Below are 15,731 nucleotides of genomic sequence, written 5' to 3' on the forward strand. Positions count from 1 at the left end.
CTGCTCCCTTTGTGTCCTGAAGAGATGGCTTGGGAAATCTGCAGCCACCCCTCACCCAACTCCTCCAGCCACCACCAGTGGGGGATGGTTCTCCCTCACAGTGAGGGAAAAATCCATCCTCTTCTCAATAATTCTCAATAACTCAGCAGCAAAGTGACAAAGGCTTTATTTTCTGCTCATGAGGAGGCACCCTAGTGTGCAGTTAGTGGGTGCCCAGAAAGGGGGCTCGAAGGCCCTGTTTTATACCCTAGTCCCTAACACTAATGGACCCTCCCCTTTTTCATCACTGGTGGGGTTACAATCACAAAAACTAGCTAATCAGAACGCAGTATCCCCACCCCTCTTCCTTGTATGGGCATAACTCAGGAGTGGACCTTATACTTTCTTATATGGACACAACTCTGGCTGGAGCAGACCTTATTGAGACCAGGGCTCCTTGAACCATGTGACCTTGCTAACTTGAGGGGGAGAAGGGGATCTGAGACCTTTGTCCTACAAAGAGGTCAGGGGGAGTACACTGACTGTTATATCCACATTGAGAGGAGACAACTACCCATTTCTCACACTCAATAAAGGAACTTTCCACAGTCAGATGGTCACCCCCATAAGTCCTCTATAAAAGTACCTGCCAGTCTCCCACTCGAGGAGTTTGGTATCTCAAAGCCACGTGCTTTGTGCCATGCTTCTTCTCCCCATAAGAAGTCCAAGGATTTCTCTTGGTTTCCCTTCCCTTCCTGCCCTAAATAAACTACCATCTTATTCTAACTACTTTTGTGTGCAAGAGGGTGTAATTCTTTAAAGAGGAATTCCTAAGGACCCCTACCCCAAACCCCATACCCCATTTTCCCCATGACAATGGATGTATGTCTACATCTCTCAACATCATGCCCATTTACATTTACATCTCAAAAAATTATATTCATTTAACTACTCAGGAAAAGAATTATGAAGCTAAAAAGACAGTCAGGGGCCCAGATTCAGGCTCACCTAGATAAGTCCATTCTCCACATGGGACCAGCTACGGAGTAGGACAGTATCCCCCATCCCTTCAGGAATCCACCCTTACTGTCCAGGACTGCCTCTGAACAGCAGCACGATCAGCAGAAGGGCCACCAATGTGTACCATTCCCAGAGCCTGGGGCTAGGTCTGGGCCCCTGTCCCAGACCCTAGCAAGTGGTGGAGGAGGCAATTGATGGCTCTGGGCTAGATTGGACTGGGGGCGCTTGAGTGTCAATCAGAAATGCTATAATAATCATAATGTATGCTCCATGCTATGTGGTATGCTCCCGGTCTTTTGTGCCTGGTCATTACCCCCAGCTCCCTGGAGTTGGGCTGAGGGGCTTGAGGACAGAGATGTGGAAGAAACACCGGGGAGGGAGGAGGCCAGGAGCAAATAGAAGCAAATGACAATGAAAGAAGGCTCAGGGACACAGTTTACATGTAAATGGAGCAATTTCTGAATAAAGCATTTTTAATATTTGATTTTCTGAGGAAATCTGGTCTTTAATCTTGGTCCACAGAAATATAAATGAAAGAACTGACTGAGGGTCCAGGCCTGGGCTAAGGATGTGAGGGACCACTCCCTCCACTAAGGGCCCCTGGTGGAGGAAGGAACCAAATCTCAGGCAACAATGCCCCCTCCCTTTCCCCACCTCTCCCTCCTCCAAGTTCCGCCCCTCTCCCCCCCACCCCCACGTTTTTTCTAGGGGAGCGGCCCAAGGAGTCCTTCCTAGTGACCAAGGGCTGGTTACCTTCCGGGGGTGCTTCCAGATCTGGCCGCACGGCCTGATGACCGTTCCCCTTTTCCCCAAGGCAGCCCTAGGGATACAGGAGTGCATTCAAGTGTGGGGGCGGGGAGTGGTGGTGGTGGTGGTGGTGGGGAAAACTAAAAAGTCACGTGACCAGAGACCCTCCCCTTTTGGCGTCCTTATGACGCCCCCAGGCCCCCCATTTTGGGAGCAGGGCTCCCATCACTGACCCCCACCAAGTCTTCGGGGAATAAAAGAGTGGGGAATCAGAAGACTTTGGCAAGCGCTCCACCCTCAGAGGACAAGCGCGTGCCCCCTCCCAGCTCTTCCCCTATCTCTGTTCTCCGCCCCGACCCCGCGGCTCCGGGGAGATGGGGGCGGGGCGGGGGGGGCGGAGCCGGTAACAAAGAGGGAGACATAGACGGAGGGAGAGAGACACAAAGAGGGGGAGACAGAGGCAGACAGGGGCACAAATTAGGCAAGGGTGCAGGCGTGGGAAGGGAATCCCGGCCCCAGGGAGGCCCCCGGAGGTGAGGGGAGCAGAGGTGGCCCCAACCTGGCCGGGACCGCCCGGGGTGATGGTCTCTGGGTCCGAAAGGAGGCGCCACTAGCGTAAGGCGAGGGGGGCGGGGTCGGGGTCAGCCAAGGGGGGGCTGGGGGACCAGGGGGACTGGGGGCTGGACACCTGGCCATGCTGCTGCTCGCGGCCGCGCCGCCGCTCCTGCTGATCCTGCTGCTATGCCGAGGCCGCGCCGGACAGGTAAGAAGGGACCCCTGGAAGCGGCCCAGGGGCGCAGGGGCCCAGGGACACTGAGCTTTCCATTTGGATTGGGGAGGAGGGAAGGCGCCGTGGGGCGGGAGGCTTCCGGCCTCGCCTGTCACCAGTCCCCCATACATACATACATACACACACACACACACACACACACACACTCACTCACTCACTCACTCACTCCGGTACCCCAATCCCTCCCAAGCAAGGTGTGACCCGAAGGCCAGAATCTGGGGGGAAACTTTAGGGTGGCCAGGGGTAGGGGAGGATGACTGGGGGCCTCATCTAGAGCGCCCCCCACCCCAGGGCCCAGACTCTGGAAAAGGGGCGGGGGCTCACGTGTCAGCGTGAGTGACTGTGACTGTGCGTGAGTGAGTGTGTGAGAAAGGCTGTCAGCTGTGTCTCCATGCCTCCCTGCCTGCCTGCGCTCACACCCCTCGGGCTCACACACAGACATGCAAACACTCGCATACCGGCCTAAACTCCCGGCACCCACCCTCTGAAGACTGATACACTCACAGGCCTCATGGAAGCAACACCCTCGCACGTACACAAGAGTAACCACCCACATTTCTGTAGACTTTAAGGTTTCCAAAGGGCTTTCTCTACATTCTCTCCTTTGAGCCTCATAACCCTCCGAGGTAGGTATTATTAAGTCCATTTTACAGATGAGCAAACCAAGGCTCTTAGAGATTAATTGCAAGTGCCCATAGTCACAAAGATAATAAGTGATAGAGGCACTCCAGAATTCAAGTCCGACTTTCACACTATATTCATCAAACCTTTGTTAATCACCTAACTTGTGCATAACACTCTGCTAGGGCTGGGAGAGATAAAAAGGTACACCATCTTCCCTGCTCATGAAGCTCACATCTAATAGGGGTAAGACACTTACATGGATCGCTATAATGCATAGTAATTGGTGATAAGTGCAGTAAAAGAGGTCCACAAGACTTATGTGAGGGCTAAGGGTAAGGTCATTAGTAATAGGCAATATCAGGGAGGACTTCTTGGAAGAGGAGGCATTTGAGCCAGAATTTGAGGACCAGGTAGGAATTTAACAGGTGGAGAGGAAAGGGCATTCCAGGTATATAGAACTGTGAGAGCAATGACATGATGAGAAAATATGGAAGGAACAGACAGTGGCCCAATTTGGCTTGGAGCAGAGTACAGTACTTGGAAGAGAATCATATGAAATAAGACTGGAAAGAGAAGGCAGACCCGTATTTGGACTCCATGTTAGAGAGTTTGAGCTTTGCTCAGTAAGCAGTTGGGAGCAGAGCTGTGACTAGATCTGCATACAAGACATTAGACTGTTAGTTTTACCACTATTGAAAGATAGAATAGAATGGAGAGAGAGTCAGCAAAACCTGTTTGGCTGCTGATGTGGTTGTCCAGGTGAGCAGAAATGAGAGCAATGAAAATAGAAGGGAGAAGAGAGATAGAAAGTGGATCAACCAGAATTAGCACCTGATTGCCTTTGAAAGGTAAAGGAGAAGGAAGAGTAAAAGGTAACTTCAAGGTTTGGGAAATGAGAGAGCAGGTGAATAGTGATGTCAGAGCCAAACAATGAAGTCAGTGGGTGGGGAGAGGAAGTAAGTTTTGAGGAAAGGATAATCAGGAATCAGGTCAGTTTTAGACACTTTGAGTTTGAAATGCTGGTGGGACAAGCAGGTGGAGATGCCCTTTTGTGGGCAGCTGCAGATGTGGGTCTGGAGCTCAAAAGAGAAAGCAGGGCTGGAGATGAATGAATCTGAGTCATCTTCATAGAGGTGCTAGTTGAACTGGTGGGAATGAATGGATGGGATTCTGAAGGGAAAAGCAGTGCAGGGTGAGGCAAGGCACTGGGATGTTGGGGGAAGGGATGGAACTAAAGGCAATTCCTGAGTTTAACAATGCCCACCTTAAGGGGTTAGGAAGACCATGGGGGCCTTCTTCAGCACAAATGTACTCCTACACACATTCCCACCATTACACATCCATCCATCCACACAGACACCCTCCTACGCACACTCACACTTGCCATGTACACATTACAGGAGCCCAATCTCACACAGCACAAATTTCCCACTCACAGTCCCATAGTGTCTCAGGTGGGGAGTGAAAAAGGGGAGAATAGAATTTTTTTGGGGGGGAAGTGGGGGCTTTGGCAATCTATAGGGACTTTATAAGTCAACATTCTGGATCATAAATGTTAAAGAGCATCTAATCTAACCCCATCATTTTACAGATGGAGAAACTGGGACCAAAAAAAGGTTAAATGACTTGTCAAAGGCAGTGTGAAGCTAATCAAACAATTTTCATTTCATCTAGTTTTGGGGGGGTCCCTCTCCTCAGTTTCACCGATGGATCCTTCAGGTACCTCTCAGTTTCCCAGAACTCCTAGATTCAGAGAGAGAGGTAATGGAGGGTCCTTCGGATCTCATCTTCATGGTCAAATATAATGAACGTTAAGTCCCACAACTTCTGGAAACCTCCACCTCCCTTCCTTTATTGATGGTGCCATTTTCCTGAGAGTAAATATAGGTAAATACATTGCTTTCTTTCCTTAGGACTCTGCTCCCCTCTGCTGGTCTGTATGGCCTTGGGGGTCACTGTAGAGCCCCATAGAAAGAGATTTGGAGGAGAGAATCCCAGAGTGGTAGCTTTCTCCTTTTGATGGTTTGGGGAGGGGAAGAAGCAAGGAACTAGAAGGAAATTGACAGAGGAAAACAGTAATAATGACTCCAGGAACCAGATCAAGACCACCAGCCTGAGTCCCTAGGAGCCTTGCTGCCCCTCCCAAATCCCACCTTAGGCTTTCATGCACACAAATGAAGGAAGCAACTCCTCCAGACTCCTGGGGTGGCCTCTGATCCCTTGTCCCCCCTTCCTCCTACTCCAGGTCGGCTCCAATGCTGAATCCCCAGAGGGACAACACGAATTGATACCTCAATGATTTGTGAGATGGAGGGAATATGTTTTGAGACTGGGTGACAGTCTCTACTTGGGATTCAGAGAGAGGGAGAAGGTCAGTGGAGAAGAGGACAAGGGCCAATTTGGGTGGACATGGGGTCATTGAGGGAGAGAGAGAACAAGGGTCAATGAGAGCCAACATAAGGACAGTAAGGAGTAAACTACTAAATACACCCAGAGGGTGTATTTATGACTATAGCCACAAGGTGTCACTCCCAAACCACAGAAGAGCATCCCCTCTTCCCCAGCAATTCTCTGTCTTTATATGCCCATTCAACCAGGGTCCTGGCCCCGGGCTTCAAGGTCACGAGCCCCCAAATTTGGGTCTTTCTTACTGAAGTATGGCCTGAGCCCTTGTGGCAACCTGGAACCTCAGTGGGTGAGGAGAGAACAGGGTTTGTGCTGAAAAGGGATTTGGAGTCATTCCCTATCTCCACCATTCCTTTGTTCTTTCTTCCACATGAAGTAGGTATTCTTGGTGGTGCTCCCTTGGGAAGGAGGGAAGAAGGGAAGAATCAATGGCTAAAATATGTGTTGGTGGTAGTGGTGTGTGTGTGTCTGTGTCTGTCTGTGTGTGTGTGAGATATCAGAAATAGACTATGAGGAGTAAGTCGTAGATCAGAGGGGTCAGCTCATAAGCCTTGTTACTATAAAGGCATTTGTACTGAATACTTCAACTTGTAGGATGGCTCATCCAGATTAGGAGACCTATATTCAAGGTAACACAATACAATGGAAAGAGCTTTAGGTAACCAGAGGAGGAGGGTTAAAATCCCTGGGTAAATCACTTAACTTCCCTGGGCCTCAGTTTCTTCATGTGTGAAATGAGAGAGTTTGATTAGAGGGCCTCTGAGGATGGCTCCAGAGCCATGAATACTCTGTGGACCCTTTTTCACTAAAAATCATAGTTAATGAATCCCCACTCATGTGTTTATCTTTAATAGTTAGAGATACAGAACACAATTACTTCAAAGCAAAGTAGCAATAAAACAATTCTCCTGTAAACATGAGGTACACTCACAAATACACATAGGCTATACATGTGGAGAGGCACACCCAAGTAGGGAATATACATGATCATAGAATGAGTATACACACATACACTTGCAAATAATTAGGAAATAGGTGTGACCACAGTATATGCATTGAGGGGGAAATCATGCCTCTGACAGTGTAGGTCTGCTAATGTCTTCTGGTGCTATCTATCATCACACCACTTCTGAGTGATTCCTTTCCTACTGACTTCTGGTTTCTGGTGAATGTATATTCTTTTCCAGAAGCATTGTCTCTGCAGGATGCTGCTCTGTAGGAGATATTCTCAACTAGTTTGCTGTTCTGCTTGTCCCATAGTTTCCACTAACTGCTGGCAAGCACAACTGTTTCCAGTTCCTTACTTCAGCTAAAGTCTTTGACTATGGTGCTTTCTCTTCCTCATAAGAAGAGTGGGCTCTACCATGTTTTTTGTTTTGTTTTGTTTTGTTTTTTAGTGAGGCAGCTAGTAAGTGTTAAATGTCTGAGGTCGGATTTGAACTCAGGTACTCCTGAATCCAGAGCTGGTGCTCTATCCACTGTGCCACCTAGCTGCCCTCCTCTACCATGCTTTTTAAATTTAAAGCCCCCTGGCTTTAAAAAGTTCTTTTAGAAAAATAGCATCTACCATACACTGCTATAGGGTCAGCAAACTGGGGTGGTGGTGGGAGGGGAGAACTTTCCTGACTAGAAGGTCTTGAATCTCTAACAAAGATTTTTTTACTACAGGTGCCAAGTTTTTTAGATCACAGATCAGAGGAACTCCTGGCTATCTTACAAGTGCCCTCAAACATAATGTCTTCTTTGAACTGAACTTTCTAACTCTTTGGCTTGCCTCTAGGGCCCAAGTTTTTCCTTATTGATGAGTGGGCTAGAACAAAGGCAAAGACACAAAGCTGAACCCAGGAGGCAAAATAGCTATCTCTGCCACCTAGCCTTGCTTTTCCCTTTATTGTATATGTGTGACCATCAAAGTAGTTTCAGATTTTGAGTTCTCCCTTCTATCCTTCCCCAGTGAAAATTTTATAAATCCTATAGGAATACTGAGATGTCCTCAATACAAAACAACACACAGAAGTTAGCATGTCACATAGTACACACACAAAAATACTATATGGCACATACATGTACATATATACATATGTATATATATATGCATCTATACACATACACACACACACGCACACATACTTATATGTGTGTATGATAGTCCCAGCATCTACCAGGGTTCCTTCCCTCTTCCCACCTCTCAAGAGTGATTAGTTTTCCCTAAAATAAAGCAATATGTTCCAAGGAACCTGATTGACCTGTGCCTCCCTTAACACAGCTTCTTAACCAGCTAAGGCATAAAGAGCCCTACCCTTGTGGAGTCAGGGCCCCTCTGACTTGATGGATGTCTGAAGACCACATGAGTTACCACACCCTGCCTTGCTGATCAACAAATTTTCATATGAATATGGTGGGGGCCACTTCTGTAGATGTTAAATGCTACTGAATCCTTGTTGCATATCTTTACTATGATAGGGATAAGTAAACCTCCTTTTGTTAATTGTTAAAGGACTTATGAATGCTTCATTTCACCCCAGAATCAAAACTAAACTAAGAGTGCCAGTGTCAGGCCCACCCCTAACAATATAGTAACCAAATGTTGGTCACATGCAGAAACGATATATGCTTATTAACAATAGAATATGCTACAAAAGAATACTATATACTAGAATACATATTAAAGAAACATGTCAATGGTACATAAAATATATTACATATAAGTATCACATTCATATCATTAGGCCATATTATAACAGCAGTAATATTGTATAGCAAAATATATGTTATGTATAACATAAGAGTATAGATTGTAGTACAAAGGGTAGTGAATGGACTCATGATTTCATTGCTATAGGGAAATTCCAGGTAAAGAAACTCTCTATACCAATGCAGGTCAGCACATTATCTGCAAATTATAGTCTTGGAGAGCTCCCTAGAGTACTGAGGGATTAAATGACCACCCCCAGGGTCACACAGCTAGTATGTGGCAGAAACAGGTCTTGAGTAAGGTGGGGAAAATTCTAAACAAATAAATTAAATAATGAAAAAAAAAAAGAAACAGGTCTTGAACCCAGACTTTCCTGGCTTTGAGGGCAGCTCCCTTAGCCACTATGCCATCATGCTTCTCAGTTACATATGAAGCATACATAATATATACTCCATCAGTGAGTTTCATCTACATAAGTAATTGCTTTTCCCATTTCTCTAAAGTATCATGATTAGGTTTGGTCACTGGCCAAATAGGTCTGGCACTTTTCCTGTGATGTCCTGAGATTTAGATGTCCCAGAGCAACTATAAGCACCCAGAGACCTGTTAATCTGTAATTCCAGTCCTAAATTGAGCATGGCTGAAAGGTGCTGCCTCTAGGTTCAGCCCAATCCCATTCTCTGAAGAGAGGAGTCCATGGAGCCAAGATAAATTCAAGCAGGGTTCCTTGACTCTCTGGTGGGTACCAAGGCACAATTCCTTCCCTTTCTGAGCTGTTATCTAAGACAATCTATTATCAGTCTTTCTGTAGTTGGTAAGCAGACTCTTCTCAGAATCCTCTTATCTGTCTGTCCATTCTTTTCACTTGTTCCCCAGGAAGTTGACTAATTGTCCAATAGGCAATAGATGGTTGCAATATATTATATTGTCAGACCTCCACCATCATCAGGGGTTGTTCTGTAAATATCTCTCAACTATGGTATAGTACAATGACTTCCCACCAATCCAATATCTTGTGTACTGCTTACACACCAAAGTTTCTCAGTGGAACCCTCTTGAAGGTCTTGGCAATGAACTTTGGTGAACTTGACCACTATGCCATGGTGTGTTTCCATCCAAAATTTTCTGAGCTAATCTCATAGATAAGTGGTAGAGGTCTCTTTGAGCTGATCTCAGTTAAGAAATGTGCTGCTTGGAAGTCTTTGCATACTCTCCATCTTCTGAAACTCCAGAGGACAGTAAGTCTATAGGCATAGCTCTTGCCCAAACATTAGGAAATTTGGTGGAAATGTTTTGGCACCATTTATAGTAGCATTACACATGTGCATGCAGGTGCATGCAGTACACATGCCCGCAAACATACACACACGCACACACAAACGCAAACACACACACTAAAAGTCCATGTATTGACTCCACTGAGACATATTTTCAGGACTCAGGATCCCTAGTGTGTCTAGCAATGTACAACTAAAACACATGGACTGTGGGGCTCCTTGGGGATGGGAAGGTGTAGTTCTGGATTTCTTAATTGCTGCCAAAATCAACATTTCTTTGAGTAATTTGCTGTCAAAGTCTCTTCTTTGGTCAGAGGGGATCTTGGAATGGAATCCCTATACAGGCAATTGGTTCTTCCATAAGGCTTTAAACAAATATAGATGCTTTCTGGTACCTGAAAGGGTATGCTGGTTGAAATGGTCAATCAATATGAAGATGTGGCTTTTGTTTTTACCTTCTGCTTCTAAAGATTTTTTTTTTAAGTCAGTGCATACAGGCTGCAATGGCTCACTGACATTTATGTTCTCAATTTGTGATTGGTAGCACTAATTTGGGGAGAGCATTTTCTCTGAACATAATAAACACAGGTCTTAAAGTTCTTAATGATATCTACTCCCATCTTGGGTTAGTAAATTAGGCTCTTGGGTTCTCCCTTGACCCATATGCCCAAAGTCATGATGTAATATTTTCATGGACATAGATCAAAATGGGTGGGTAACATTCCTGGTACCATGTCTGGGATCAATTACAGTCTGATTTAGCATTCCATTGCATAACTCTAATGTCTGCCCTTGAATCAATCCTTAAAGGGACTGAGTCTTGGGTTCCTTGTTTACTACTTTACTTCTTCTTCTTCTTTTTTTTTTTTTGCTGAGCAATGGGGGTTAAGTGACTTGCCCAGGGTCACACAGCTAGTAAGTGTCAAGTGTCTGAGGCCAGATTTGAACCCAGGTACTCCTGAATCCAGGGCCGGTGCTTTATCCACTGCGCCATCTAGCCGCCCCCTACTACTTTACTTCTTGACTTGTATAACCTCTTGAAGTCCTTTGTGATGATCACAGAGAGGAAAAGAGGACTGGCTCATATGGTACCTTCTTGGATAGAAGTCCTCCAGATCCTCAGGCATACTTCTATTTGACTACAACCCACATCCCTGGGCAGTACGGATAGCCTATATCCCTTCTGTCAGTTATACTATAGCTTCAGTGCCCCATGGCCATCAGTTCAGAGCAGTCGTAGGTACCTCAGTCTTCCCTGGTAAATATATTTAATAGCTAGCTAAGGATGCTAACTATATCTCACAGCAGTTTCCAACTTGGTGCTGCTCAAAATGTAGATGTGTGAATTATCGTCCATCCACACTTGAACTTTAGCACCATATACGTGGTCTTTGAATTTCTCAGTGACAACCTACTTCGGTGCTGAAAATTCCAATTTGTGGATGAGATAACAAGACTTATTGTCACTATGTCCTCTGCTGGTAAATGCCATTGGTTTCTGATAACTATCACTCTCTTGGTTTAGAAATGTTCCCAATTCTGCCATTCTAGCATCTAGATGCTGGACAAAGAGCCTTTTTGGGTCTGCATAGGTTAATGGTGATGCATGTGTAAGGCAGCAGGCCATATCATTAACAATTTATACATATTTGACAATCAAACAATCTCAGAAGGATTTCAAAGGGTTCAAAAGAAACTGACCTTCCATGCCCTTCTGTTAATAGTTCTCCTCACTCACATAATCACAATTGAGATCATTGAATGGCAATAGCGGAATCGTGCTTTATAAATTTGTAATAACAGCCACCAAATCTTAGAAAAACCCTTAAGTCTCAAAGATTCTTTGGATGTGGCCCACTGAGGAGCACTTGTATCTTCTTTAGCTGAGTGCTAATTCCTTGCTGAGACACTGTGACCCATATACCTGAATGAGGCTCAGCAATATTGGTATTTGGCTGTAGAATGTAACTAGGAGAGAGAGGGAGAGAGGAAAGGAGGGAGACATAGGGAAGACATAGGAGAGTAGAATGACATACCCTTACCAGTAGATATAATAGTATTCATTTTATTTTATTTTGTTATTATTATTTTTTTACATATAAGGTATTTTATTTTTTCCGTTACATGTAAAGATAGTTCTCAACTTTTGTTTATACAAGCTTTACAATTTCAGATTTTTCTCCCTCCCCTCCCTCCCCTAGACAGCAGGTAATCTGATATAGGTTATATCTATCTATCTATATACATATAGATAGATAGATAGATAGATACACACATATATATATACACATAATAACATTAATCCTATTTCTGCATTAGTCCTGTTATAAGAGAAAAAATCAGAGCAGTAATGCAAAACCTCAAAATAGAAAAAAACCAACAGCACCCAAAACAAAAGAAATAGTATGGTTCAATCAGCATCTATACTCCACAGTTCTTTTTTTTTTTTCTTGGATTTGGAGATCCTCTTCTATCATAAGTTCCCTGGAACTCTTCTGTGCCATTGCATTGGTGAGAAGAATATAGTCCATCACAGTAGGTCAACACTCAATGTTGATGATACTGTGTACAATGTTCTTCTGGTTCTGCTCATCTCACTCATCATCAGCTTACATAAGACCCTCCAGGTTTCTCTGAACTCCTCCTGCTCATCATTTCTTACAGCATAATAGTATTCCATTGTATTCATATACCACAACTTGTCCAGCCATTCCCCAATTGATGGGCACCCCCTCAACTTCCAATTCCTTGCTACCACGTAAAGAGCAGCTATAAATATTTTTGTACATGTGGGTCCCTTTCCCCTTTCCATGATTTCTTTGGGAAAAAGACCTAAAAGTGGAATTGCTGGGTCAAAGGGTATGCACAGCTTTATCGCCCTTTGGGCATAATTCCAAATTGCTCTCCAGAATGGTTGGATCAGCTCGCAGCTCCACCAACAATGAATTAGTGTTCCAATTTTCCCACAGCTTCTCCAACATTTATTATCTTCCTTTTTTGTCATTTTAGCCAATCTGATAGGTGTCAGGTGGTACCTCAGAGTTGTTTTAATTTGCATCTCTCTAATCATTAGAGATTTAGAGCATTTTTTCATATGGGAATAGATAGCTTTGGTTTCTTCATCAGAAAACTGCCTGTTCATATCCTTTGACCATTTCTCAATTGGGGAATGACTTGGATTCTTATAAATTTGATTTAGTTCCCTATATATTTTAGAGATGAGGCCTTTATCAGAAGTACTGGCCTCAAAAATTGTTTCCCAGCTTTCTGCCTCCCTTCTAATTTTGGATGCATTGCTTCTGTTTGTACAAAAATTTTTTAATTTAATATAATCAAAATCATCCATTTTGCATTTTATAATATACTCTATCTCTTGTTTGGTCAAAAACTGTTTTCCTTTCCAAAGATCTGATAGGTAGACTATTCCTTTCTCTCCTAATTTACCTATGGTATCACCTCTTAGTATTCATTTTATTTTGATCCCAGAATTGGGATGGGAAACAGAAGATATAAATTGGGTTGTAATATGATTGGTAAGAAAATAACCAGAGAATATAATGAAGTCAACTTGATATAGTGGGCAGACCCAGCACCATCTCTGGGTACAGCATACTGTTCACACACTATATTAAGCATTTCAGCTTAGTCAGTGGCAAACTTTCTCTGCCGATTATGATTTCAGACTATCTAAGCAAATCTTTCTATTTAGAGAGACAGTAGTGATCTATTTACAGGCTCTTTCTGTGATCAATCATCAGGAACCTTTGAATGATTGACAGCTTGGGGCAATTTATAGGAAAAAAAAGACTGAGCAGGGTTTCCCTAACTGCATCTGTGAGTAGTTGCTTCATCTTACCCCAAATCTTTTATACCTCCCTTCAGTTGTTTATTTAATATCCTTATTTCCATCCTCAGAGTCAACTCCTCAAATTGGGAGTCTTCTTCACATTTCTGTCCATTATTTCACCTTCCTTTTCTCAAGTTTTGGCTTCCATTTTTTCAAATCTTATTAAAGTTTTATTCAGCAAATAAATAATGTGGATTGCAATCATACAAGTGTGCAGTGCCAAATAGTAATAAAAATGGTAAAACCAATAACCAAATGCAAACAAACATGATGCCAAGTAACAATAACAACTGAAAAGTGCACATCAACAATTCATATGTGAAAAGGTAAGGAGTATCAATTAACTCAATGCCAAATACAATTAAGCATCAGTGTAATCAAAATCTTAACTTCAAGCACTAGTGATTAAGAGAAGTGCAATACTACTATAGGCAAGAGGCATAATGCATTGATAAATCAATGGCATTCAAATGCACAATGTTTTGGGAATTCCCTTGTATACAGTGGGCCAATTATGAGAAAGAAAAATCCCAAGAGGAGGAAATCAAAATATAGACCTGAAACAATTCCAGTAAAGACATTTTGTAAAGTTTCAAAATGGGACTTAGAGGGGGAAATAGTTTTAGCAAAACAAAAACAGCATTACTATTATTCATCTAAAAGGAAAATATCTTTTAACTTAAAAACTTAGAAATATTGAAAAATCACACATTGAGCATCCTCACATGAAGCCTTGTGGGGCACCCCCCAATTCACAAGGCTACCCCAGGTTTAAAGTACTCTATGGGTCCTTATCCATTCAAGACCATGGTTCATTAAACCCCCACTGATGTGTTTACCTTTAATAGTCAGCCAGAAGATACAATTAATTCAAGACAAAGACATTTAATGAGATAATACAGTTTAAAATTAATAATAATATTGAAACATTTCCCCCTTAAACTTGGAGAGAATTTTCTTACAAAAATACACTATCAATGGGAAGAGTAGATACACATGTGACATGCAGGTAGATGGGCACACATGTAAGGATCATGCATTGCTATGGTATGCTGTGAAAGGACACACAGGTAGGGAAGATGTGTGGAGAAATTCATGCTTTTGACAGTGCAGGGCTTCTGTTTACTAGTGATGTCATCATGATGCTCCTTCTAGTCCCTGCTGGATACAAAGTCTCTTCCAGAATTATTGTCAGCGACAGATGCTATTCCCACAGACATTGCTAACACAACTTGACTGTGCACTTGGTTGTGAAACCTCTCTTCTTTCAGCCAAAATCCTTGGCTAAGCACTTTCTCTTACTCAAGAGAACAGTGGGCTCTACCATAGTCTCTTTGGTTGAAAACTCCAAGGCTTTCAACAGATCTTTAAAACAAAAACAGCAGTCCTTATAATTCAGCCATGGGATCAACAAACTGATGGAGGGGGCAGGGAGAGACAGATGAAAACATTCTGTTTTGTTCCTTTCAGAGTTTTAACCCAAGATCTTTCATCTCCAGCAAGAGATTCTTTGCCTCAGAGGTTCTTTAGAACACAGGGTGGTAGCACCCCTAGTTGTTTAGCTAGTGCCCTAAAACTTAATATTTTTTTTAAACTTAATTTCCTGCTTGTTTGACTAGCCTATCTGTTGGAGATCTCACTCTAGCGGAGGGTGTGCATTCTGCATGCCAGCCAGTATGAATCTCTGCTAAATAGCAGACTACACTTAGTCATCATCCTTATAGAGGCTACTCTTCCACAAAACTTCTAAGAGCTTGGAAGCTCTTCCAAGTTCTCCTTGTTTTTCAGTTCTGAAACTTCTGCTCTCTCCTACAGATGAGTAGATTGGGACAAAGACAGAGACAAAGTTATACCCAGGGAGGCAAATCCATAGGGGCATAGGAACATTACTGTCTTTTTTATATATGTGTATGTGTGTTGGGGGGAAGGGTTGGCTGATATCAAGATTCCTGATCAATTTATTTCTCTCTCTTTCCCAGCCCAACTGATGAAATTATAGAATGAAAGGGGCTGGTAAAAAAAAAAAGCAGCCAGGCTTTAAGGTTCTAAATGAAGTGCAAAAAAAGGTCTATATTTTATTGGCCCTTAATAAGGTATGATGAAGTTCTTCAGTGACACTTAATGGATTAAGAGGGAAGAGAGCCATCAAATAGCCTAAGGATCTGCCATGACCCTGGATGCCCTTTGCCAAGCAAAACTCACCCTCTAAGGAGCCTTTTAAGGCAGAAGACAGTTCTAAGGAGTGTGAGTTCTGGAAATGAAGAAGAGAATCAACTATGGAGCTATCGAAGAAGAACCTTACCCTGGAGAAAGAATCATTCTTCATCTGGGGGAAAGGGATTTCTC

The 15,731-nt window shown here is 43.4% G+C and overlaps 1 protein-coding gene across 1 annotated transcript in view; it reads left to right on the top strand.

The window, feature by feature from the left end:
• The first annotated feature begins 2,429 nt into the window (after positions 1–2,429).
• The window catches only part of OLFM2 (olfactomedin 2), a 61,168-nt gene continuing 47,866 nt past the window's right edge, over positions 2,430–15,731 (top strand). Inside the window, exon 1 of the mRNA XM_043979808.1 lies at positions 2,430–2,509. Within this exon, the coding sequence (XP_043835743.1) occupies positions 2,441–2,509 (69 nt within the window). The 5' untranslated portion in view covers positions 2,430–2,440. The remainder of the gene's footprint in view (positions 2,510–15,731) is intronic.

This window comes from Dromiciops gliroides, chromosome 1 (genome assembly GCF_019393635.1).
Source record: "Dromiciops gliroides isolate mDroGli1 chromosome 1, mDroGli1.pri, whole genome shotgun sequence".
NCBI lineage: Eukaryota > Metazoa > Chordata > Mammalia > Microbiotheria > Microbiotheriidae > Dromiciops > Dromiciops gliroides.